The 27,764-nt window shown below is 44.3% G+C and overlaps 1 protein-coding gene across 9 annotated transcripts in view; it reads right to left on the minus strand.

The window, feature by feature from the left end:
* Nucleotides 1-10,839: 10,839 nt before the first annotated feature.
* nectin1b (nectin cell adhesion molecule 1b) overlaps nucleotides 10,840-27,764 on the minus strand; it is a 98,465-nt gene continuing 81,540 nt past the window's right edge. Inside the window, exons 7-11 of one of the 9 annotated variants that reach the window (XM_029843341.1) lie at nucleotides 27,491-27,559; nucleotides 22,807-22,900; nucleotides 18,977-19,078; nucleotides 16,635-16,747; nucleotides 13,350-13,507 (exon numbers count right to left, since the gene is read on the minus strand). In XM_029843341.1, the coding sequence (XP_029699201.1) occupies nucleotides 13,480-13,507; nucleotides 16,635-16,747; nucleotides 18,977-19,078; nucleotides 22,807-22,900; nucleotides 27,491-27,559 (406 nt within the window). In that variant the 3' untranslated portion in view covers nucleotides 13,350-13,479. Of the gene's footprint in view, nucleotides 13,508-16,560; nucleotides 16,748-18,976; nucleotides 19,079-22,806; nucleotides 22,901-27,490; nucleotides 27,560-27,764 lie in introns of all 9 variants that reach the window. The other 8 variants (XM_029843340.1, XM_029843338.1, XM_029843346.1 and 5 more) reach the window with 8 other exon arrangements.

The following is a 27,764-nucleotide window of genomic DNA, read 5'->3' on the forward strand; positions in this document are numbered from 1 at the left end:
TTCCCAGCTTTGACTTATCAGCGTTTTTATAGGGAGTGAGATCTCCTGTATGATTATATATGATTGCATCACCTCACACTGATTGAAATGATAGTTTTTCCATTTCTATTCCTGGTATTAACATGATGATTTATTTAACATAAGGGGGGGAGGGGCGTAAAATATGTTCATGTTTTCACCATAGATGTGAAACCAGGCAGATGTTGACATCTGCACACTTCGGGATTCCTGATAACACCCAAGTGCTTTTAAGTTTTGATTTATTGCGCGTAAATAAGAATGTGTGACTCTTGAGCGGCTCACCCACCTAGCAACAGCACTCCCATTGGCCGAGGCGTTACAATTTGCTCTTTTTTAGTTTTTCTTTCCAGGCGCAGATGAGCAGATGCTGGCAAATAAATGCAGAAGAGATATGATTCCATTTTTATTCTCATCCATCACTCTCTCCTCCCATGACTCTCCCAAAAGTGTTTTCCTTTTGGCAATCGTGGCAGCACTTTAGTAATAAATCATGGGCAAAAACTCCAACACGGCTGACATGATCCAGAACAATTGGATTTCTTTTTCTTTTTTTTGGACTGTTTATTTGTTGCCATGGTACTAGAAGTATTTATTGTACAGCACAGATTTTTTTAATATGTATCCTAAACTATATGAAATAAGAGATAAATCATGATAATTCATCATCACGCTGTTGCAGCTGCCCCCCACCCCCCTATCTCTGACCAACAAACATTGGGCACTCAACAGGACGAGCTTGTTTGGAAAAAAATAAATAAATAATGCTGATTCGCCACCAGAAATTGGATTTTGTTCCTGTAAAACAGCGTGTAGGAGGTTTGAGGAGGTGGCAAATGATCCGAGGGGAGCAAAGAAGAGTGCAGGCCTTTTCAGTGTTGGCAGGTCTGAATCATGCTGTAACATCCATTATGACAAGGACGCCAATTTTCCCTCTGCTTTAATTTGGTTTTTCTGCTTGGTTTTATTTTGTGCCTTCCATAAAGTCTGACTTTACAGGCTGATTCCCAGGACGTGCTTGGTTTCCCCCCAGTGAAAGGTTTATGGAGAATTTCCTCTTGTGCTTCTCTTGAGGGATCGTTCTTGTTTATAGATACTTTTTAAATGCCTATATATTTAAAAAATATGTGAAGCAGAAAAAGATGTGAAGCAGAAAAATTGGTCAGCTGATTGCCTTGAACGTCTGGCGGAGAACAGGAACTGGAACACCTGTTACTCCACTTACACTAACAATGGCTACAATGCTAACATAACTAGCTGCTAGCAGAGGCGACAAGTCCTGCTTTCTTGCACTCCTGCCGCTCTCATGCTCTGTCTTTGATTTCCATCAGCATTCGGATCACCGCAGAGGAAAGCAAAGATAAAAAGTAGGGTAAAGAACGCCTGTGTTTTACAGCAGATCGACCCGTAGACTCTGCACACGAAGAACCTTGAGTCAAATCAAAGAGGAAAATAAGAGTTCGCTGTTGTGTTTCCTCACTGCTCATCTCAGAGGAGAGAACAGCAACAATGGCGCCTTGTCTCTTCTGTCTCACAGAACAGTTTCTCAGGGCTCAAAGGTGCCGCAGTCAGTCGATAGATTAGAGGACTGTACAAGACTGATATTGTACTGTTAATAATTCAGGTCAGAAATATGACTGATGATCTATTCCTAACAGAAGTTATTGAAACCGCGTCTTAATGAAAGCGAAAAAACAACTGGAATATGACCTATTTTTGAATAACTTCAGTGTAGGAGTGAGATGTGAGATTTATAATTAAAGCGGACGTCCCTGATGAAGTTTGCAGTCAAAACTTTAAAAGCCTTCACCAGGTCTCGCTGGAATATTTGGCAGATCTTCAGGTTTGATTGAGCTTTTTTCCCCTTTTGGTCCATTAATCATGATTTTTAAAAAATGTTATTCTATTTTTCTGACATCCATTTAGAGGGACGTGCAGTGGGCTGAGTGAGATTCCACACCTACTTTTGTGACCTCGTTGCCGTGGCATCTGTGCCTGAAAGCATTTGCTGCGGCTGCAAAAAATGCCTCCACATTTAAAAGATGGATCTATTCTGCCTGTAAACAGACATCTGCTGATATAAAAATGTTATTTCGGACATAATACACGTCTGTCCGGCTGCGTGGAGGCCGGGCCGTCGTGCTCCCTTGCGTCGCAGGTTTGTGAAGGCTGACGTGTTTTTATCCTCCAAGGCAGCTGTGTCAGCATCGCTGCGGCAACGAGCCCTCACTGGTCATTTCTCTGATCCAGTTAAGGATGGCTGCATGGGAAATGGTGGAGAAGATACAAGACTTCCGGGTACAACTTCTGGCCTGTCTCGGGTCAGAGACCCAGCTTAGCCCTGCTCTACACCGGCGGCCATGTTGTCATAATTAACCACAGAAGAAGAACCACATGGATGATGAGGTGCAGCACAAGCGCTCGACAAAAGTCTACGCTGAATAAAATATCCTCACTGTACCCTTGTTCTGCATTACTAAATAATGCAAATAGTTTTCCTAATTAACATGGAAGTGACTCAGGGTATATAGTTTTCTTGTTTCTGTTGCATTATGGAGGTGACTTTCTTGCCATTTAAGTTACTAAATGATGAACGATTATAATGGCCACATTATGGATGCAAAATAATAATGCGGAGCACCCTTGGGGTAATATATATTCCATAATTTTACAGCAGAAAAAGCCATCTGTCTGCTTGTTGTTGACTCTGCACTCTGAACTGACGATCCAATGAGAGGCGGCAAATAAACAGCCTATTCAGAGTCTGTGATGGGGACCTGTGGAGATACAGTAACAGAGAAACAAGCAGAATTATTTATGTGTGTAAAAAATTTATTTGGAATATGTCTGTACCCCCATTGTTCAGGAATAACATTGAATAAAATTGCATGTTTGACTGCATAAAAATGTCCCGTGTCCCCATTTTAGGCTCGTTAACATGATATTCGAGGGTTTAACCGGTGGATAAATGTCCAATATTGTAGATGTGGCAGCAAATGGCTGATCAACAATTTGATATTAAACAATAAATTAGAAATAGGAGCAAAATGATTGGACCTAGTTGTTGAATAGATGCTGTGTTGAAGGAAGAAAGAAAGAGAACTTTACCCTTCAGTTTCAAGGAAAGAGTTGATGAGAACTTAGTTGAATACCGAAGGTGAGATCTAGTTCTGCAGCATATAAAAGTAACCTTATCCAGTTCCTCAGTTACAATATTTAGAACTCAACGCCAAAGCCATCACAGGTGTCCTTGCATGACTTTACAATGATTTAAAAATCCGTCATGAATTAAAAAGGACTCGTCTGTTTTCTGCTGGAACCGCTCCTAAAAACAGGCGGTTTAAAGATTCATAGGACGAGACGAAGTTGTGGATCCTCCTGCAGACGAGGGACGGGAATCAGTTTAATCTGCAGCAGGATTGGGGGAGCCAGGAGGAGAATGTTGAAACGGAGATGCAGATCTCGACACGGACAGACGGCAGCAGGAAGGGCAGCGATTGTGTTCGGGGAAGACAGAAAAGGGAAATAAGCTTTTGAGTTAAGTGCAGCTTCTCCCGTCTGGTGCTCAGCGTCGTTTCGGTGCAGCCGAACCTGCTGCAACCCAGAAATGTGGCGACACCAGCAGAGCTGAGCTGTGGCAACGGACCTGACAAGGTTCGCGGCAACATGGCCGCCCCGACACCTTCCCACGCCGCTCACCGGGAGGTTTTCCTCCCGTTCCCTGTCCACGTAAACCCCAGCCTCTGTTGGCATTCTGGAAATGTCACCCGATTCATCCCGAGGCGTTGCAGCCTGTTAAATTAATGCAGAGATGCAAAGCTGAAACTTTAATGAAGTGCATTAACCTGGAGCACAGGGCATCCATTCTCATCGCTGTTTGGTTTGTTTATGAGCCTTCAGAGGAACAAAAGGGAACCAGGAGGAGGCTGAGGGGGGTGTTCCCGAGGAGAAGACTGTGCAATGGCCCGTACACCCATACATTTACCAAACAGCGCTGTGTCTTCTCCCAGAATGCCAATGATGAAAGATTTTTTTCTTCTTCTTCTTTGTGTGTGAGCGAACCAGAGGAATAGAAAGGAAAACACGTGTGAAAGATGTAATGAAATGATGATGACAAAGAGGCATTTCCGTTTCCTGGCAGAGTTGATCAACAGCTGCGGTGCAGCAGCGGCTGTCTGTGACAACCAACACCTTCTGGTCTATCAATAAAATATCGGTGCCTTCAGAAGACGAGACGTGAGACTGTTCTCCTAGAACGAGGCATTTTTGAACTGTTATGTAGCCAGAGGCCCGATTTTAACGCCCCATCTGTCCGTTTTGTAAATGTGAAATAAATGACTAGAATTTAGTTGCAACTCAACAGAATTCAGCGAGCTAAATGATTATGGCCAGATTCAACTGGACACATTGAACGTTTAAGAAGGGATCATTTCCCCCTCCTGATCTGGAGAGGGCCCTCAATTGATAAATTAAAAGTTAACGCTACGATTGTCAGCAACTCACAAAAACTCTTTCAATCATGTCAAAGTCAATATTGGACAACATTTCCGTTTAACTAAAAGACTTTAAATAGAAGAGAGGAACAAAACAAATCCTCACCGAACTGCTAATGAATTTTTAGGCGCCAGTAGGGGGCGCACATCCTCTGCATAGATCCCAATATGCTGACGTCATGAGAATATTTTACTTACTAATATTTAGTTTGAGTCCAACGCTGCGATGGGGAAAATAAGAAAGTCTGTATAATAAGTGAAAAATGTCAACAACAATAATTATGGGTCAAGAGAGATGCGTGATTTTAGTAGTTTCACAGTCCAAATAGTTTGTAAACAATCAAAGAATCATTAGCCCTCTGATTTGAGAGACTCTTACTTAAATAGGAATAATTTCTACCATTTTGTATATGTTTTCAAAAACTAGAGGGAGTGTTGTTAGTGGCCAGAACACGGTGCCAAAGCATTGCAGTTCCTCCTATAATCCAATTTCTCCTAAATGTGTTAGTTCCACAAGTGTCTGTACACGCGTACGTGACGGGCATGTTGAGAAGAGTCCAGGCGCAGCAGCTGCTGGGTCTTTGGGGTCTCTCTACTCATCAAAAAAATGGATTTTTATAGAGTTATTTTTCGGTTGCTTTCAGTTGACGTTTGTGGAGGTCTTTGCATGCGGGCGTCTACTTATTTTGTTCTGGTTTAGCTCATTTAACCTCCTCAGAAAAGAGTTATATAACATTAAGTTTGATGGAATGACATCGCGAGTTTTAATAAAAGTGCTTGTTTTCATTGGCCTGTCTCCCATGGATTATATGTTAATTGAAATACGGAGCTGCAAAGGAAGACCTTTAATTATAACCGCTCTCCTTTTTTGGCAGTTTGTCACCTTTAACATAATCTGGTTGTGAAGCTGACAGAAATAGAACTTTATTCTGAGCGCTTCCATCAGTGCAGCTCGGTGATTCAATTACTTCATCTGATCCGCAGAAAGAGGTATGAATAAAAGCAAAGGCTGTGTAATTAAAATGAATCAAAGGTTGAAAGAGTGTGGCGAGTTATCGCAGCCCTCAGATGTATTGGAGATGGTGGCGACACTAATGGCGTCTGTTGTTCTACACAGATTAACAAGGACGAAACTCGCTCTGTCAAATTTGAAATCTGGTCTCATCACTTTCTCTGCCATATAGCTTATTTAGGCCTTATCTGTTCTCCAGAGATCGCTTAAATGGCAAAATCTGAAGAGCATTGCGCTGCTTTGTGAGTGTCTCAGCTGTCGTTTTTATATTTCAATTAGTCCTGTTCTAGAAAAAGACTCATTAGTATTAAAGTTGGCTGGAAGTCAGCAGGAGCCAGAGATCCTGCTGAGCTAAGGCCGGCTTTTAAACTTTTTTCTTTTATAAAATGAATCTTTCCTCCCCTCGCAGCTAATTACCACAGCATAATCACATGAAGGAGACAGAAAAAAACAATAGTGCCCCGTGGATTCCTGCCCCATCAATCGTTCTGCCCCTCAGTGCAGATCTTCAGGACGTCTGAGTCATGAATCGCTCAAACATCTGGCGGTAAAAGTGTCACTAAAGATGTCGGACAGGATAGAAAGACGTTACTGTCATCTGGTGTACAGCTGAGATGTTCAAGAACAGATCCCCCCCCCCCCTCCCCACACACACACACACACGTTGCATACTTGTCCAAACTTTGGGTCCAACTCACACCCTCAACAGTGACATCACTCTCCGCTGAAGATGCTCTGAGGCGGCTGGAGAACGTGGCCACAAGGCTGAAGCCGGAGCTCCGTCCCGGGGCCGTGACAGCGGGCGTGAGGGCTTATCATCCTCCCACAGAAGTGCGCTTTCATGCTTTTGAACTGCTATAATTCCATTTCTGGCTCTTCTATTGAAGCAATTTTCCCTCTCCTCCTCTCCCTGTCACTGAAAATCACGGCGGTGAAGGGTGCGATCAGGACTTCTGGGGGTGTCATTTCTACCGCTCTGAAGTCTGCAACTACCTCCTTAAACGACGCCCTTAAGAAGACGAGCAGACTGAAAACAGACGTGAGGGAAATACAATGGATTTAGCATTAGCATCCTCACTGATCCACATTTCTGTCTCAGTTATTAAATAAAACCTCATGACGGACGGACGTGCAGCAAAAAGATGGAAGCCGTTCAACCACAAACACACAAAGGTTTGTTTTCGGGGATGTGAATCATGGGCTCACGTGACCTTCACGCCCCGTCCTGTAATATTCCGACGCCGTTCCGGTGCAGAGCTCCGCACGGGTGAGAGGGCGCGCACGTATTAGACAGCCTGTTTGAAGGTAGCATCTTATCTGCAGAGCCAGAAGCTGTTCCCAGCATATCTCACCCATTTCACATTATAGAATCAAACATCATTTTTTAAAAAGACCTCCTGAGGCCGTTTCTGTTCTAATCTAACGACATTTATTAAAAAATGGCTGCTTATTTCATGTCTCACACGCCCCTTTTTATGCCCAAATTATAGATTTTTATCGGTTAATTCTAAAAACGGGGCGCTCCTCTTGACGACAGTTCGGGTCAGGGATAGAAAAGGCCCTAAAATGTAATAAATGTAATAATTCAGGCAAAACCTTGTAGGTCTGTGGACCAGACTGCTTTATCCTCTGCTCATTCAGAGACACATAATAACCTTTAAAAGAGGTGTTTATAATGAGGTTTGAGGTTGATGCTTTGTGACATTGCAATTTTTACAGACGGCATTTGGTGTGATCATGAGAAATAAATCGAGTCCTTCCTTGATTAACTCTCTGTACTCTTGTGAAACTTTGATACAGAACTGTAGCGGTTCTTCCCTCTGGCCAAAGATCTGATCTTTTATTTATCGTTGGGCTTGTCACATCATATGAATTATTCGCGACCAGACAAAGGAAAGCTTCCAAACACCGAGAGCTTCAAACCGAGCTGCGGCATCAGTCGGTTCAGCCGGCTCAGCTCTGGAGATGAGCTGTTATTAGAGAGACAGCCTGACAGGTGTCGCATGTACGATCAGACTGGTGTGTTTGGGTGTGGCAGCAGCGTTTGACTCCCTCTGCTGAGAACGTGTCGCAGCCACTTTGTGTTGGAGGAGTCAGTTTCATCCATCTGCTGCCCAAGAACTCAGCATAATATTAAAATATGGCAGAGAAGTAATTAAAGGTAAAGGCCAGATGAGTTGCTGCTGCTGCTGCTGCTGCTGGTTGAAGCTTCTGTTGCTGCTGCTGCTGCTGCTGCTGCTGCTGCTATTGTCCCTGGTCCTGTTGCTGTAGCTGCTCCTGTAGCTGCTCCTGTAGCTGCTGCTGCTATTGTTACTGCTGCTGCTGTTGCTGTAGCTGCTATTGTTGCTGCTGCTGCTGGTTGAAGCTTCTGTTGCTGCTGCTGCTGCTGCTGCTGCTGCTATTGTCCCTGGTCCTGTTGCTGTAGCTGCTCCTGTAGCTGCTCCTGTAGCTGCTGCTGCTATTGTTACTGCTGCTGCTGTTGCTGTAGCTGCTATTGTTGCTGCTGCTGCTGGTTGAAGCTTCTGTTGCTGCTGTTGCTGCTATTGTCCCTGGTCCTGTTGCTGTAGCTGCTCCTGTCGCTGCAGCTGCTATTGTTACTGCTGCTTCTGTTGCTGCTATTGTAGCTGGTGCTGCTATTGTTGCTGTTGTTGCTATTGTTGCTGCGATTGTAGCTGCTATTGTAGCTGCTCCTGTAGCTGCTATTGTTGCTGTAGCTGCTATTGTAGCTGCTCCTGCTGCTATTGTTGCTGCTGCTGCTGTTGCTGTAGCTGCTATTGTAGCTGCTCCTGTTGCTGGTGCTGCTATTGTTGCTGCTCCTGTTGCTGTTGCTGCTGCTATTGTTGCTGCTGCTGCTGTTGCTGTAGCTGCTATTGTAGCTGCTCCTGTTGCTGGTGCTGCTATTGTTGATGCTCCTGTTGCTGCTGCTTCTGTTGCTGCTATTGTAGCTGCTCTTGCTACTATTGTTGCTGCTCCTGTTGCTGCTGCTGCTGCTATTGTTGCTGCTGCTGCTGTTGCTGTAGCTGCTATTGTAGCTGCTGCTGCTGTTGCTATTGTTGCTGCTGCTGTTGCTGGCTGTTGCTGTTATTGTATTGTTGCCATGGCTTCTCATGCTCCAGCTTCTGCCAGGACTGTTGCTGCTGTCTTTTTTCTTTTGAGTTCATCAGTCAAATCTATGAATATTTCAAGCCGATGATGACTATTTTGATTATTATAATTATTCTAAGCAGACACGTGTATTAAAGCACTCATGAAATTGTACTTGTCTTTGAGGACTTCTAAGACATAATACGTTAGCCAGCTCATTATCCTCACCATCACAATGCTCACACACCCACACAAACACACAAACGCAGTTTATATGAATGAATTATAGTCACTTTCTCTGGTTGAAGCTCTCTTTACTGGTATTTCTCGGACCTCCACATGTTTAGGCTGGTGTAGCTTCTTCATTGGAACAACTTTTCTTCATGTTCCACATCGTCAGTGGTTTGAGAAGCAGCACAATTAGACAGCAAACACTGAGTGTGTTTCCACAAAAACAGAACTCAGGCAGGAATACGAGCTCAGGAAAAAATAAAAAAAACAACATGTGGGGATGTATTTTTTCCTTTGTAATAAATCCCTGAAAGGACAAAAAGCTTTTCCAGCATCTTCAAAAAGCCAAAGTTTATGAAACACAATCTTTTTTCACCTTCACCCTGGGGGAGGGGAGTGAATAAAAGCTGCATTTTTCCATCTTTCAGGAGAGAAGACACATCTCTGAAAACAAGGTCGGCGTTGCTTCTGTCTGTCTTCTTTATGAAATTCTATATCAGCAGGAACAGTATTCATTTTACAGTTTCTTCAGTAATAAATAGAAATGCTGAGGAGGAACCTTCCTGACTAATAAATCTCAACCTGTGATCCAGAAATGATTCCTTCTTGCAGGAATACTGGTTTGTAATGGACATCCAAACGTGTGGGGGATCAAGAAGTGTCCTCTGTGGGAGGACCGCAGCGACGTGGACAGGATGTTCCCGGCTCCTTCAGTGTGGTCCTCAGATGGAATCACAGGTCGCTCCGCTTTCGCCACCACATCTCTTTTCCTCCAGCGGCGTCGGACCATCTGAGACCTTAATTTTGGATATATGACGTGAACCTTTGCTGCTCTTGTTCTGCTGATGAGTTTGGGCCACAGTCGCCGGTGGTGATGATAAGAAGGGTGGCGGTGGGGGGTGTTGCCGCCGGTTGTGTGAGAGCGTGGTGAGAGGACGACTCTGAGGACCGCAGCGCCTCATCTTTGAGGTGGTTCCGTCTCTCGTCTGCTCCGTGTTGCCGTGGATCCGCTTTTGAAATGCGACTTCAAGGAACGCGGTCTTTTCCGAGGAGGACGCCAAATGTTTTGGCGGGTTTAATTTGACTCCCCACAGGTTTTTATAAGTTTTCCCAGTTCTTTGATTTGTGTTTGACATTTCCGGCTCCTAAACACAGACAATGAAACATGGAAACACTCAAACACTTTGGTCAGTTGAAGCGACACAAAGAAACTATTTTGAGGATTTGACAAAAGCTGCTGACACGAAACCAACAAAGAGTGAAGACGGAGCTGTGAAACACGTTCTCAGACGGAAACTCTGACGTTTGAGGACCAAAACAAATTTAAAAAAATCCAGCCGCCACGCCAACATTGCCGACCGGCAGCAACGGCACTGATGAAAGGAGCAAAAACTGACGGAGGAGACACCTCAGGAAGCATCAGAACCTAATGACTGGAACATTTGTGGGCCGTATATGAGGCTTATCCAACACTGCAGGCACAGTTTCCTTTATCAAAGATATTTTTGAACGTGATTGTCAGGTTTTTATTTATGCATTTAAGCCAAAAGGATGACGCATGTAGGAAGGAAGTCCTTTGGGCCCTCTCTAGCATTTCAAAATAAAATGAGGGCAGTGATGAAGAGCTGCGCTTTAGCAGCCAATTCTTTTATTCAACCTTTTTTCTGGAGAAAACCCTGAACAAGCTGCCCTGAGACCCCGGAGCAACTCGCTGACTGTCAGCTCACTTCTCCAAGAGGAACCAGAAATATTGAATTATCACCAATTCAAATAGAAACGGCACAAATGCATCCAAGATTGGGATTTTTCCTTCCATGAGATGTTTGAATAAATAGGTTGGATATCATTTTAATGAAAACATTATTTCAGTCTTTTTCAGTTTACCATAGCAAACAGATATCTTTTGTTTTTTCTGTATTCTGGTGAATGTCAAGAGTTTTTCATCGTTACAAATTAGAGCTTCAAAGTAAAAGAAGTGACAAGAGAATCAATGTTCAGGGTAGTGTGTGAATGTTTAATGTTAGACTGCATTTCCTTTTTTCACACATCAGATACACTGTTAATATTTACACGGAATAAAACAAAACAGGATGAATCATTTCACATCATGCCATTATTTTAAAAAAAGAGCTGAAATCTGTAAGATTTAATCAGATATTACCCTTTAACAGTTGTACAAGTAGTGTCAGACCAAATATGCTTCAGGCCTAAACGTTCACAGCATATTACCCAAAAAACCCCAAAAAAACAAAAAACAAAAACTCTAATGTTAATAACCTATAATGTACAAAACACAAAATAAAACAAGGTCATGGGTGAAAACAGACATGGCAGTTATCTTCAGGACATTTGAAATAATTAAATGTGACTGAAAAACTATGTAAAACATACATGCAATGCAGTTAAGCATACATTGAAACCAATATTAATAATATTAAAAAATAATAATGATGATAATAATAATAATATTAACTGGAGGGTTTTTCTGAATAGTCAAAGTGTCACATGTAGACTCGGTGTTTTAAGTGTTTTTTCCACACAGCAGGTACAGTAAAAGGCTCAAACTCCTTCAGTGACCAGACATCACTGCTTAAACTAAATGCTAGCACACATATCGCATATAGCCATCGCAAGACAACAAGGTGAGCACGGGAGAAAGTCTCACAAGTTTTACTCGATTCCATTAACCACCATTAAGATTTAAACACTAAATTACCTTCAACATCTTATTTTAACATTTAGCACAAACACAAAAATTTGCTTCATCTCTCTTTTTAAAAAAAAACAAAACAACATCTGACATGGCAAAAAAAAGAGTGAACTTTAGCATAGCTGAATGGACTGTTCTGTCTCGACAGGGCTGGCGTGTCAGAGGCAGAACGCTCAGATTGGCTCGTAAAGCACGTTAGCTTATGTATGGTCTGAAAAGGACGGAGTGTAAACTGTAGTCTGCACATAAATCAAGTGCTATCAAATATAACTGAGCATTTCCTAAAAAAATACAGCAGCAGGCATTTCTCCTCAGTGTATCCGACAATATATTACTACCAGTCATGATGAACCAAACTCTTTAAATATGTTAAATATGTGAACTTCCCTTGAACAAGTAGTTCCCTTTCTGATTGGGCAACCCAAAAAACAAGAAACAATATTTGTTCCCAATCTTTTTCTAGGACAACCCAATGCATGATTGTCTTCACCTGGTGCATCTGCATAAACAGCAGCTCCTGCTGCTTCCTAACTCTGCAACAGTTAGCCTAAACGAACCCCAGTGTTTGCATACGGATATGGAAAATACAGCATATGGGAAATGATAATGTAAACTGGGAATAATTAGCACATCCCCAAACTACGCTTCTAATTCCCAACAGACAAGGTAGATTAAACAAATACCAGCATGAGAGTATATGGACCAATAATAATAATAATAATAATAATAATAATAATAATAATTGGAGACACAGAAGAAATAGTTACTGTCAAATTTCAAGCCCTTTGTTTTTTGTTGTAGCTAATGAGGAACATTCGCTTTTAAATAGTCTGAAATATCCAGTCAATCGCCATAATAGCAAAGCCATAATGAAAAATTAATGAAGGATTCAGATGAGAGACTGCCAATTCAAATCTGCACATAACAACCCTGTCATTAACTGTCATTAAAGGGGTGGTCCATGTCATTATTTTATTATAATTAGTTTCAGAAATCAAAAAGTTTTCTCTTTTTTTCCCACCACTACACACCAGTCACACATACAGTATAGAATATTAATTTCAAAGAGGCAAGCATAAGAATGACAGACAAACAAACCAAATGAAAAGAAGCACGTTTCTTTAAAAGGTCACTAACACTGTGGGGTGAAATAAGGAAAAAAATAAGAAACGAGCTCATGAGTGACAAATCTGTACAGGGTTTCAAATAAAAAATAGAATATAAAGGTGAGGATGCACTCAGACATGGAGTGGGTGTGTGAGGGGGTGAAAGTGTGTTGGAGGAGGGTACGCTAACATCACACACTGTGCTGGGTCGTATACACTGCATCTCCACACAGTTCAGCTCTGTACGCTGCCCAATTATTTACATTTCTGCCGTCTAAAGTCAAAGCTACCATGATGAGACCCGCAATTTCTGATGGGCTCTTTTTTCCCCAATTAAGCAGCACTTGATGATGTAACTGCTTTGATGTCATGTGACTCGTAAAAACGAATTGCGTACTGGACTGAACTGCTCTGCTTGGTGAAAATGCATCTACAGAGTGAAGCAAGCAGACCACAATACATGGGGAGAGGAGAGGGTGGGGGGGGGGGGGGGCAAGTTCACATGAGATGATGTTTGAAGCTTAAAAAACAGACAGAATCAACAGCAATCCTTTAGCAGGGCTTTTGTTTTCCATGAAGCGATCATGGCGCCGTTCGCTAAAAGTTAAGGGGCGTCTTACACCGACTGCTCCTTGGGGAACGAGAATGGTGCGCGTGGGCCGGGGGCAGGGAAGCCTGTGTTGGAGTAGGTGGGCTCGTTGGTTGGATGCTGCTGATAGGGGTTCTGAGGCAGGAAGGTGACGGGAGGGTAGGCTGGAGCGGGCTGAGGCTCGGGGAAGGGTTCCGTGTTACAGACGCGTGGGTAGCACATGATTTCAGCCGGATTCAGCTCCTCCGGACGCCTTCCAGAGTCCTGCAGGAAGCAAGCACACGTGACAGCGGTCTGAGTGCTGTTTGCTGTGAAGACTGGCGCTCCAGCCAGGAGGGATGCACCTTACAGAGCTTCTGGAGGATTACGTGTGATTAAAAGTGCTGCACACCAGAGAATCATCTTTGAAATGTTATTAAACGCGCATATAAAAGAGTCATCGGGGAACAAAGTGGGTCATTGTTGTTGCCGTGGATGCGTTTATGGGCTCTCAGAGCATCATTGGGAGCGCTAGGGATGCTCCCAATGATGCTCTGAGAGCCCTCAAGAATATCATGACACACCCAACCTCATATTTAAATATACGCATACTTGTGTTTGAGCATCATAAACTAAACGGTCCAAAGGCTTTACTGGCCAATTGGAGCACCTTCGGTTGCATTACATGAATGAGACCCCCGAACAGCACCGACCCGTTCTCTAAACCAGTTGTTTGATATCCATGGTTACCGACCAACCAGTCAGAAAACTATCTGCCTCGGTGAAAGCTGTTTTCTACCTGAGAGGACAGAAAACCCGTCTGGAACGCGGCCCTCGAGGACTGGGTTTCTCCATCTGTGCTCTAAACCCAAACTGAGGCACAGAGGCAGATTCACCGCCTACAGTTTCAGCTCTTCATCACCTTGAGATGCTTCTGTTTCTTTTGTGTTTGGCCATATTTGTGACGGCTGCAGCGTTTCTGAGGTGAAATGTAATCAGTCTGGGGACGATCACTGGCAATGTTTATTTGATGTTTGGGCCGCAACTGGACTCAGAAAAATAGTGTTTGACTCCGTAGTTTGCTGTTCATCACATTCAGATTGTCCATATAAAATGTACATAACATATTCCTTATTATTAGAATTCTATTCTATATGTTATATATCTGCTCTTGTTTGGAGGACATGATGTTCACAAGTATAACAGGCAAGATGACAGGCAAAGAATAAATGAAGAAAAGTGGATGAGACAAAATGAGACTTACGAATATTCCTCAAGCATCTCTACATCTATGACAGCGATGATCCCAACTCTGAAAGTGTTTTAGGAGGGCAACAAAACCAAAGAGACTTGAGTCGCTCTCAACAAGGGTTACATCTCACAGAAATGCTGATTTGAAATTAGATATATGGCATAATTGAGACAAAAGCGTGTAAATGGAGAAGACAAGAGGGGTCAAACAAGGAGCAGGACTCATCTAAAACTCTAAAAAGCCAGGCAAGTTCAAAATATATTAAATACAGTTTGAAGTAGTTGTCCTCGTTCTGGTTTGTGCTGGTTTGGGTGCGGTTATGACTGATACAGCAAAACTGGGTGAAGGCTGGTCCAACTGTCAGGCAGCATTTTCACATGAGGCTCTCTCTTAGACATCAGTTGGACTCTTCTCGCACCGACCTCGCGATGTGAGAAGGGATAATAAGACACCTGAAAACACTCGGGGAAAGTGAGAGCGCTGGCAGTCTCTGACCTGCAGCTCCGCCAAAACAACAAGTCTCTAAACTAAACAAAACCTTAAGTGTTGGACTGACATGGCGAGCTCAGCTAACGATCCAGATAAATTCAGGGCCGCCGCCGGCCCGCTAATCCGCACCCAAATGAGCCTTTTCTGATAACTGCCAAATGGACGCTAGCAGGCTACAATCGGGCCGCAGCTAACAAGCCGCTTCAGTTCAGGGATTATTTGGAGGTCATCAGCCGAGAGGTGAACTTCTTTCCTCTCTGAGAGTACAGTGGGCTTTTGCGGGGGTGGTTAGCAGACAGAGGTTCAATCTGCGGCTCAGCAAACAGAGATTTTATTGAATGGCGTAACCTCACAACTGGAGCCAGTCAAGATGAGGCTTAATACCCAATTACAAACAGACAATGTCAACAGGCAATTCCCAGAAGGACTTTCACTCGGAATCTCGTCCGTGGCTGCTGTATCCCAATTACAGGTTCACTGACTGAAAAGGCTGACGCAGGAACTGAGTCCGTATTCAGCTCATCGTCTGAACACGCTGTCACATCCCATATTCAGCGTTGGGCTTTGTAATGCTCACTTTAACTCTCATTTCATTAAAAAGAGATAAATATTAATGCTGAACGGAATCCTCCCACAGTTTCCCGATATTTGCAGGAATGTCTACGGGCAGCTGCTGCTCTGCAAGTTAAATCCGCATGAACGCCACAGGATGATTGGTACCTGTGTTTTTGTTGAGAGCAGGACAAGCCGTCTCTCTGGTTTCCGACTGGCTGCATTGATCAATATTGAAAATAATAAAAAATAAAGTCAGCACTGTTGATTTGAAAGGTTTGTATTCGGTGATGTATTCTACTTCTACGCCTTTTTCTTTCCTGAAAACTAATGTGATCTAAATCAAAAGAAGATTGCTGCAGCATTCTTCCAATATCGCACGCTCACCTCATCTTGTCAGTACAATTGCCTGGAGAAAGCCTCCTGAATTGCCTGGAGAATTACCCATCTCTGGAATTATCATAGAAATCAGCTTCTTCGGTGTAGTAACAGGCACAACCGGGCCTCCGCACGTCTGATTTGGCCGTTTGCGTGTACTGATGAATTCAAGTGCCATAAAGACTTCCTCCGTCCTGCAGGGGCCTCGGCTGATTCAGGGTTGTCAACGGAGGCGTAATCAGGTGTGACACACGCTTTGTTTGTGATTGTTTCCAGCATATACAAGTTGTAGCCAACAATCAGCTTCTCTGGCGTGCCGTAACCTGGATGGGAAGGTTCTGAACGCACCCAACGTAAAGATGGACTCAACTATCATATTTCTGCAGTCCCTGAGTCTAGTTTATGCCCCCCGCCCCTGAATCCACACATTAGGAGTGAGAAATGAAACAAAAATGAACTTTCATTTGAGCGGGTGCAGCTTTTTGAGGTGGTCATGTGACCCCTGTAGACTGGCAGCTAGGCTCTAACTACATATTAACTGTAGTGAACAGAGCAGGGGGAGGGGAGGAAACAAAATGGCTGAAGAGGAAGACACACAAGGAAACCACGTGGGGCATAAAAGGGGAGGAGGAGTCAGCCTGGGAAAGGAGTTCATCGGTCTATGTACCTTGAGGCCAAAGTCTGAGGGGAAAGGCCTATAATGGCATGCGCTAGTGTGAGCTAGGCTGGATGGTTGCATACTCGACAAGATCCCCCGGGCCAGTGTGAGCGGAGCTTCGTGGGCTGGGAGAGGAGGCCAAAGCTGCAGTATCCAGCTCCGCATACTGGACATCACAGTCCTTGTGGCCTGAGTTCTGGAGACAAGAGAGGCGAAATGCGTGTGAGGAGTGAGGCAGCCCAAAAAAGAAAAAAATATATTCATGAGAGAGTGAGAGACAGATTGACACGGTGAGTGAGAGCGGCAGAGACGGATGGGAAGAAAGCAAAACAAAATAAGGGCATCAGGTGGTCACGTGGAGGGTGTGACTGAGCCTGCAGCGGGTGTTAGAGAGCGCGGTGACATGAGGGGGCGGCACGGTAAGGGTTTTTGGCAAATGTGACAAACATGGAGACGTCACAGAGAAAATAATGGTCAGAGAGAAAACACGGGAACAGAAATGAAAGGTCAGAGGTGCAGAAGGACCTGGTTTTCTCGGTGGATTTGTTCACACCTGTCTTATTTTGGTTATGATGACAGAGAAAATAGTGCTGTCGTTGTACATCTCAGATTTATTTAGGGTTATTTTGCAGTCTGTGTATGTTTTAGACTGAAATCAAAGAAGAACACTTTTCTTTTTTTCCAAATTTAACCCTTAAAAACTCGACTCCCTAAGCTGAAAGACGCACGTCAGCAAAGGTTTTCATCTAAAGAAACATGTATCCACTTTGCTCCAGTAAAAGTCCAGTGACTGACTGCATTATCGACTGCTTGAAAGACTTAAACGATGTAATCAGCACCTTCAAAGAAAAGTCCTCTCGGATTTTTGCCCTCTGCTCTGCGTAACATGAATTAACACACTTGCAGAAATGAAATTTGAATGAAAAGGAGTTCCCAACTGAGGAGTCTCACTGAATTCAATAGCTCCAGATGAATACAGGACCATGACCAGCAGAGTAAAGGAAAGCTGCTGAATACCTTCTCATCAGTCTGCTTTACATCCACCTGAGAACAGCATTATAGAGGAGTGGCCGAGACTTTTTCAAAGGTTCCACATTAATAGTTCTGATCTCTCCACCGTCACGTACTTCCCCTCCACTTCCGCGCTGCACTGGAATATTTGTCATGACCGCAGTGCAATCAGTTGGAAAATTAGAGACACACAGCATCCTAAATTGGCAGACAGTGTTTTGCCCTGAGAGAATCATCATTAGTAACACTCAGCGCGCGGCGCTCAATATATGTCTTTCCCAAATAATGAATGCTTCACAGACACCATATTCAGCTTAAGAGCAGCACTAAACATCAGCCTTATCGGAGATAAGACATGAATCTTGGAGAAATCCGTCCGACACGCAGTTCCTTCCTGCACAGAAGGGAGAAAGATTTAAGATGGATTTAAGAGACCAGAATCTGTACACAGAAAACCTAAAGGAACTCGCTCAGGGGAAACGTGACAGTGAATAACAGAAAAACGTGCATGTTTGCAAAAAAAAATAAAAAATCAGTCGTGTTTGTAACTCAAACTTCTATTCAAGGTCTTGGAAAGGTGACCAGAAAGCTGGTCGAGAAGCACCTGGAGGACATCAGAAACCAACTGGTTCACTATTACTTTTATTAGTCGGACACTCAATATCAATGTTCTCATGCTAAAATATATTTTCCATGCTGACGAGGATGACTCGATATATTCATTTTTGGCCATTTCACGTGTATTTTTCCATTTTTCAGAGCAGCATTGTTTGTATTCCACCAGTAACAGAACGGACACACAACACTGTTAAAGCGTGTCGAAGAGTCCAACGCAAACACACGCCAACAGTCCACAGCAGAATATAAAACTGATTTTAAAAAAAGGCCAAAGCAAATGAAACCTCCACAGGTACGAGCAGCAACGACATCTGGGACAGTAAAGAGGCAAAACCTGGGCACCACTCGGGGTCCTGACGTACCGTAAAACAGTCGGTGGAATGGATGAAGCGGTGAGAACGTAAAGCTGAGGGCAGGAAGACTGCAGTCAGAACATGAGATATTACACAAACGCAGTGAGAGACAGAGAGGGGGGCAGGAGCCAGTCTAGCTTTGAGGTGAGTGGTGCTGATGTAAATGATGAGATAAGGAGGTTACTGCGGTGGATTTACCGGTCGGCTTGTTAGAAAGGGTGCAGCCTGCGTTTAAAGAAAGCAGAAGCAGAAGCAGCTCTGCTGACAGAGACCCAGGAAACATCCCGGCACTGCAGTTCATCAGGAAATCAATTCCCAAAAACCTCCCAGTCCAACGACAGAAAGAGTTCAGCCTTCCACCGCCAATTACAACCTGCCAAAGGCTGCTGACGACCCCTTCACGGTGCAGCTCCTCTGGAGCCACTCAGGGCGTCACTACTCACCGGCTTATCGGTGAAGGGGGTCGACTCGGAGGGGGCCATGTCGTAATAAGGAGGCTGGAGAGGAAGCTTCTGCATCTCCTCGTCCTTGTCGAGATGAACCACCTACAGGAGACACCGAGAGCTCAGCAACACTCTTAATGAGCTCCAGAGCTCCAACAAAAGCTGCTCCTAACTGGTCACCAAGGGCGACCCAGGCTGACCATCTGTTTACTGCACTTTTCAGAGTTTCAACACTTCAGCTGTAGGACATGAAGCGAGCGAGTTTGTCACTAGTGATGAGAAGAGGAGACATGAAGTTGTGGAATCAGAGGGTGGCGAAGCCACCCTGGAATGTTCATGATGTTGTATGCAACATGAATGGTGTTAACGACATCACAAGAGGGTAAATTAGAAGTCAAACACCTCTGAAATGGATGTTTTCTACAATTGCACTTTCTTTTTAAGAAATCTCTGCATTGATTGAGCTGTCTGTTACATTTTTAACACAAAAGAAGGTCTGAACTTTCCCCAGCCCCCCCTCCCACTGTCAAACTATTAAATATTTTTACTCTGCCTGTAAACACAATTGCAGAAATCTGGATTTAATAATGCAGAGGTTATTCATTTATCTTCTTGTTTATTCAGCTGAGAGAGGAGCTTTTCTGCACAAACACTTTTTTTTTTCCAGGCCAGGGTTCAGTTTTTGAAAAATAATAGATGAGAACGTCATGGCAACTGTCGCTGCATTATTATTTTGCAGTGTTCAGCAGACTAGTTGGAAGCGAAGTCATCACCCTTCAGTTCCTCTCCCTATAGAAGGCAAGAAAACCTTTGATAAACGCCGTTCAGCTCCTCAAAGAATCTCCCTCCATCATCAAAGCTCGATGTTGCCAATGGACTTTTTCTGATTCACTGTAGGCTCTAGGGCCGTTTATCTAGACACACAAAAGTAACACAAGGAATAAAAGGGACATGTAGAAGGGACATTGTTCAGGTCTAGGAAGCATTGACACGGACATGATTTGTCTGTGAGACATTAAAAAATAAATGATCCTTGTGTTCCCACCCACATTTAAAACCTTCAAAACTAATGACTTAACTCTCGGCCCCTGTGGATCTGGGTGGGTGGTGGAGGCTGGGTGGGGGATCACACAGCGAGTGTTTGGGACGCGGCGGGCGCAGATGTTGATGCTGTGGCTCCACTGTCAGCTCCACTCTGCGTACTGGCCCGTGATAAATCCACGCTGGTGCCAACAGAACTCGGCGAAATCAAACTGGGATATGGGATTGTTTCCAGCCCAGCTCCAATAATAAAATCTACTGGATTACCTGTCAGGCTGTAATCCAGGTTTCTGCTATAAATTGGATTTTCATTGATGTTCAGAGTGAAGGCAACAGCAGTAAGAAGAGGAAATAACATTCAGCCTGTGGACGGTCAAAGGAATTATTTCATTTAAGTTTGTGTATAAAAAAAAATGCAGACTTTTTAGTTTAAAACACACACACACAAATATGTGTGTAATATCTCAGACATGTAAATGGGCTTTTGTGTTGCTGAGTCAGGTAAGAGCCACAATGCATTATGGGAAACAAGAAACACACTTCTGGCTCAAATAGTAATGAATGAAGAATTTGTGTGATAGCTCCTCTCTGACTACATTAGAAGGTTTTCTGGATATTTTTGTCATTCCCGTCAACCAGGAGGTTCCACTAGATACTGGGAGCAAAGGGTTAGTCAGAGCATTAGACTCGTAAATTTAATAAATAACATAATCGCTGCTCAGAATTTAGGAATCGGGATATGACACAGAGAGGCGGGACTGAACGACGGTCTCTGAGAACCCGGGAGAGAACATGCTGAATAAACGGATCTTTAGGAGGCGTGAGAGAAGTGTGTGTGTGTGTGTGTGTGTGTGTGTGGGGGGGGGGGGGGCGAATATGATTGATTTTACTTCCAACTGCTCCGAAAAATGAAGCACAGCTGTGTGTAAGGCAGTAATAATACAGACGTTCTCCGGCGGCACCAGAACCTCACAGTTGCTCCGTGGGTCTGACTGCACGGCCAGTGTGGCGACGTGCAATCACATCTGAATATCTGAATATCTGTGGGGGTGGAGATCCATTTTAAAGGTGACGCTCAGGAAGCTGCTGCGGGTGTGAAGGTGGACCTGCTGAACTCGCGTGTTGTCAGAGAATCGATCTTTGAACAAATTCCAGCCACACATGCAGGCAGAGCTCCTCCACTGGCTTGTCTACATTTAATACACTGGAATTCTGGTTGTTGTTTATGCCTCAGAAATTATTGTTTGCTCAGGCATACTTTCCCCATCATATCACCAATCTGCGTCTATTTCCTGCTTTTATCTTTTCCAGATGCCAGCTTGCATTTAAGAGCCTTTTTTAAAGCAGTGTGAAAAATCCCACATTAAAAAGGTGACAGTTTTCTTGGCGATGAGCGCAGTGTGTCGTAGCTTCCGCTCCTTTTATTTTTATTTGTAATGGAGGGGGGCTGCTTTATGCTTTTTTTTTTTTTAACTTTCATTCAATTTAAGTGAAAACAGACGGCTAAGATTTCCATTCACGTCAGGAATGAAGCCATGAGTTGACTGTTTACAAGGAAATAAACAATCCCACATGGCAGTCCCACATGTGCCCGCGAAAAATGGGCACATTTGAGAAACATCTTTAAGGAAAATGCGGCCAGGTCCGTCCAAAAACCCTTAAGAGTAAATCAAAGGAGAACATGTTTCTTGGGCTTATACTATAACAGCCAGATGCTGCAGTTCAACAGCTCAACACTGTAAGTGGCAAGAAATTCAATAAAAGGACGCAAACACAAGAAAAACATTACGCTAGTTTCATTTGTGTCTGATTTTGTCCTCACTGGAGCCTCTCAGTTATCTCTCAATCATCAAAATCCTCTCTTATTATCGGCATAATTATATTAACAGCGTAAAGAGGATCAGTGTAACATAACAATACCTCTTGAACTGAGCTTTGGATCCCGAAAATGGTTGTTTTTGTCGCTGTCGGCCCACTAAGCTGAAATGGTTTAACCTTTGCTTGTGCTCTACTTCACTGCAATGTCGCCTGCTTCTTTTCACCACCTGGTGTGTGACAGTTTTTACATCAGATCTACACCGATCTATATGTTTGCAGGTGTCTGAACATTCGGTTCGTAACCGACTGTGATTTTCGCCTCTGTTCCATTCAGAGCTTATGGATCTGACGGCCACCCTTTAATACCACACGCCACGCTGAAAGGTTTCAACTTTACTTGCCCCCATTAAACATTAACTCCTCGCGCGTCTCGTCTTTTCCATATTTTTGCTACGAGTTTTGCTCAGATGTCCGATCGATCTTCCCTCAGACTGAGTCCTTGCCCATATTCTTAGTACCCATGATGCCTTGCAGAACACAGAAAAAGGACCTTTTTTATTGGATCAGCTGTAGGTGGATGATGTGTGGCCTCGCGCAGCGAGCGCCAGCAGCTTTTTATCAGCTTAATGTCATACTTTACCGCGTTTATGTTTACTAAAACAGCATATTATCGCGTGTCGCTTGACAGTCAGCACATCTGACATTTACAAATATGATAAACATGACGGTCTGAAATGTTTTTCATGGGGAAATAGAGTGAAAGGGAAGAGGATCACATTTGTGCACCTTTAATGAGCGCGTATGGAAGAGCATGAGTCGAGCATGAGTCACCCCAACGGTGGCGACATGATAGCGGAGGTCGACTTTGTCGTCAGGAAAATGGAACGCTGAAGTGTTGATTTAGAGCCGCATTACGGATAAACTCTGAGCCGCGCGCTGGTTCTGAGTGCGCCGGGCAGTGAACTTTGTACCTGAATGTCGTCGGATGTCAAGTGTCCCTTCATGTCGCTGTTCTTCTTTTTGGGCGGGGGAGGGGCGGGCTTGTGAGCAGGTGGGAGGTCGGTCCTGTTAAGACAGTGAAAAGATAACATGACACTCAGCACGGTAAGGGTCGGCCATTCGTTAGCTCCCTCACCTTCTACACCACTCTATTATGAGAAGTCCTGCCTGCACTTGCCTTTTTTTTCACTCTTTCCTTGGAATTTGATAGATCTGCCGTCGGGGGCATTGTAGCGGCGGCAGCCTTTCCCCCCTGCCTTTTCAGAGGCTCTCGCTGGAGAGACACTGTGCTAATGAGACTGGGCTGTAATTGGACACTGAGGTGAGGAGATGGAGATGGGGGGAGTATAGGGGGGCAGGGACAAGGGCATGTATGAGTCAGGTCCTTGGGTGGATGTCGCCTCATCCACAGTTCCACAAGGACAGACGCGGCGTTGACTGTGCAATGACTGTTTTACATGTCAGCTCTGACTCAATGAGCTCTGTTGTCCCTTATATTAACATCCCATTATTCCACCCTCGGCTGACACACCTGGGAAAGAACAAAGTCCTGACACCCATTCCTGAACTCTTCTCTAAGCTGCAATTAACAGAACAGCAGAGAGCCACTCCCTTCAATTCGGCGGTGATGGCAGGACTGGTGAGACAGGCTGGTGTTTACAGGATCATCAAACGAAGAAGTGGATCGTGAGCAGGAAAGATGGCGGCAATAGCCTACTTAAATATTAGACTGGGTGATGTTCATCCAGATAATTATTTCAGACGAGGAAGGGTTGGTGCTACCAAAGCGCTCGGGAGAAAACGCTTCCCTGAGACGAGCTCGCAGTCAGATGTCATCTGCTGTATGATGACATGATCTCTGAGGTGATCAAAGATAATGAACGCGAGCGCAGACACGGAGCTGTGTACCTACACGCATTATTCCCCGCTCTTCCTGCCTCCCATTTGCAGTGGTTCACACCCTTATTGAATAACATGACCTTTCTGCAAGGCCAGGCTGGCGTCTTAATGCGTGGAAAATTTGTGCATGAGTGCACCTCTTAACTCTCTTTCACGCTCATTATTTCCAGCCCGTATCACCTTGTCTCCAGACAGGGTTGCCGTGCCACCGCCACCTTCGTGCGCCACCTTCGTGCGCCACCTTCGTCAGCCTACTTGCAGCACCGCGGTGCAGACATCTAGCATAAAAGGTGGCACGTAGCACCCTCTCATCAACAATAACCTCTTCTATCACGTTTTTCCCCCCTCTCCCCTCTGCTATGTAATTATGAACATTTTCCTCAGGTACAGCAAGATGCTCATTATAAACTATTGTAAACCCACTCACTTCTGATACAGCAAGAGAACTTTAAATAAAAACCCTGGCAGCTAACAAGATCATTTTATTGTACGACATGCATATGAAAAATGTCATTTTCAGCTTCTGTCTTCCCTGCGAGATGCCAAATTGTGGCGTTTGCTGAAAGAAAATCTCGAAGTCTGAAGTGTGGTGACTGTTTTGATTAATGTCTTCATTCTAATAAAGTTCTGACGGTACGTTCACCTTTTGTTAGCTTAGTTGTCACCTATAAGATGTGAGATGATTGTGTTTTCTGCCGAGTATAAAAAGCTCCAAATCTAATGATATCAGTTCATTTTACTCTTTAAACACCTTAACCCCATCGTGCCTCAGTTGCTCCATTAAATTTAGCTCTGTTTGTATTATTCTGTTCTGGATTTTAACCATGCTCCCTTTGATTTAAACTGTTGGCAATTTAAAAACGGAGCTTTTGTTGGGGGGAAAAAAACTGTCTTCTGATTAGTCCTCTGTTGATGAGTGACAGTTGCGCAGGTTTAGCATTTCTCACGCCCGGGTGTGACATTAAAAGGTGAATATTTGCTCTCGCCTCACGTGGATTATCAAATATTTAGCCTTTTCCATCATCCTCTGACAGTGGTGTTTGCTTTGCCCGTCACCGTCAGATGCAGCACGGCGATGATGATGCTGATGATGAAGTGCTCGAACAACCCGTGTGTATCTCAGCTGTGTGATTACACACCGACTTCTTCAGAGCGGAGAGCAATGCGGGCGTGTGGGCGTTGGCTTTGTGAGACTATTTGACACTAATGGAAGCTGACAAGCACCACAAGCCTGTGGGGAGAAGGAGGCGCTGGGCAGGGAACCATGAGCTACATCCGCGTTTGCACGGTTTCTGCCTCAGACATCCACCTTGAAGACCTCGTTCCTTCCCGCTCTGCTGGCTACAGAAAGCTCAGGGCAGCTTAAGGGGAGATTTAAGGAGGATAGTGAGGAGAAAACATAACTAATCCTTGAAGTGAGAAGAGTAATCTGTGAGAGGAGATTTACAGCAGCCAAAATGACTTTTCCATAAAAAAAGAAATAAATAAAAAATAAAATGTACATGTAACGTCGGTGCAATTTATTTGAGCTGCAGATAATCGTAGATAAGACGAATATGGCGGCAGCCTGTTTGCGTCAGACGTGTAAAGCAAAGCGTCCCCGCGAGCTCGCGGATGAGAAGGCCACCACACGAGTGCGTCCCTGCCAGCGCGGCAACAACGTGAAGTGTTTGAGCTGCTCCCTGGTGTTCCCATCGATTTGTGTTGATCACAATCTCATTTGGCAATTTAAATGCTAATGATACTTTTAATTACAAGACAGGATAAATGCGATCCGATCTTTAGGAGGCAATTACTTTCATGCTTTGTCTCACTCCGATCTCTGCCGAGGATGGACAACAATTACTCTGCGCAGCTTAACTTTTCTTTTGTTTCCTTTTTTTTACTTTCTTTTCTTGCACAAGATAAAAAAAGAACAAAACACAAGTACAAGAGAGTGCAATCTTTCTCTTTGTTGTCTCACAATTTTGGCAAAACCTGGGCTGGCGAAGAAAGCTTTCAGCTTCTCCTACAGTTCACGGGTTTACAGACTGGACACACGTTCCAAGCATCAAGATGGATGGTCACCGTATACACAAGGAGAGCCTGACAAGAGCTGATATTTGCACTGTAGTACAGTTATACTGCATGTAGAACATTCCAGACAGAGAAACCAAGCGCCTGTTTGCTCATTAACATCAACCACGGAGGATTCGGATACAGTCTGTGTGAAATGACTCAGAAATGAAAGACAGTCCCACTTTGGTGACAGCTTAACGTAACTTGGTGTTTGACAGTGAATGTCCATCGGTCGCGGGATGAATATCTCCATACAACAACACTTTAAAGGGACTTGTGACTGGATTCAGGGTGGCAAGAAATCAATCATTTCTTCCTCTTCTTGACAAGTCCAGCCCCAGTTTTATTAACTTCCAGCCAGGTTAATTAATCTCGATACTTGATGGCTTTTAAAAAAAAAAAAAAAAAAAGGAAGTTACATCCAACTTATGAATCTGTTCTGCATGTGATTAATATGGGCCCAAAGTTGGCGTCCAATCCGTGGGTGTCAGCCGCTGGGTCATTCTCCCCAATGCCAGCGTTTTGGAGGCCGCGCGTCGTGGCAGCAGAGGCGGAGATGAACATATTATCCCCCCAATATCCCTTTTGACAATGCCCATCTATTTTGATAACCAGTTGACTGTTGTGCCAGTGCAGCCTCCAAAGGGCCAGTGATTTATTAGAATTGACCAATTTTGAGTCACATCATGTGCTGCTGCGTGGGGGCAAACACAGGCGTAACTGGCGGTGCAGCCGGGCGTGTTATCAAATGCCCGGCCTAGATTAGCAGCTCATCAACATGCAGAAATAAACAGTCGGGCTAAATGTTTCCCTTTTGCCCTGATATCACACTCATATACAACTATGAGTGCTTGTCAGCGCTGACATGAGACCCTCGCACGTTCACACATTCTTGTTCTTCTGCATTCACATGATTAGACAGTTATTCCGAACACACTCGATGACGAAGGGAGCCGCGGGAGAACGATTACACATATTCATCTGAAGACTTTACAGCTCGGAATCACATTTCACTACATTAAGCAACACATGCTGAGGAGACAATGACCACGGTTGCACAGCACCAGCACAGCGAACTCTCATCATGCACTTTGGACGAAACTCATGCACATCAACAGCGGAGGGTGGTCGGGTCGGCGGGTGGGGGGGAAGGGGGGGGGGGGGGGCGGAGTTGGAGCAGGGCGGCTGCACAGGGGTTGTTTGACAAAGTCGTTAGCGGTGTGTTTTAGCAGCTTCCGTGGGGGATGATAGATTTGCCTCCCGTTTGCAATTTGATGCGCGCAGTCAGTCACATCAACAGGTGGTCTGATGCGTTCAGGCGCTCCACATCTGATCAGCGCTTCAGCCGGATACGTTATCAAAGGAATTTTAATGAACTTTGATTTATCTCGCCGCTGTTTTCCAGCAAGCCTAATTCGCATTTCTTTATCACGCTACATTATTTGAAGGAGCTGGATTCGTTTTGCCATCCTTTAAAATCAGATGTTAAGATTTGCCTTGTGGGTCTTTCCAAAAGAATCTTTTTTTTTTTCCGGTTCTCTCTGATGTTAATTTGAGTGAGCGTAAGTTCTCTGCGCTCACAACGGCGTGCTTAGGTATGTGACTTGCAGGCCACCGTTGCATGCAGGTAACAGAATAGAGGATCCAGGAGGACAGGGGTCAGTGGGGGAAAGACTGGGGTCAGTAGCCTCTACTTTCCTTGTGGGGGGCTCTGGCTTCTCTGGAGCCTGTGTCACACAACTATCAGCAACAGCAGCAACAGCAATGCTGAGGGGAGGGAGTGGGAGACAGAGAGCAGTTATACTTTAGCATCAGAACGTGAGTAAGAGAGAAAGATAGATGAGCAGGCAAGAGGAACGAGGCAGAGAGCAGTGGGAGGGAGCTAAGAGTTGGTGTGCTTGATTTATTTTGAAAATGAAAACAGATTTGTGGTTCTGGGGGGGTCTCACTGGCTCCAGGGTTTGAATCACTC

Source organism: Takifugu rubripes, chromosome 11 (genome assembly GCF_901000725.2).
Source record: "Takifugu rubripes chromosome 11, fTakRub1.2, whole genome shotgun sequence".
Classification (NCBI taxonomy): Eukaryota; Metazoa; Chordata; class Actinopteri; order Tetraodontiformes; family Tetraodontidae; genus Takifugu; species Takifugu rubripes.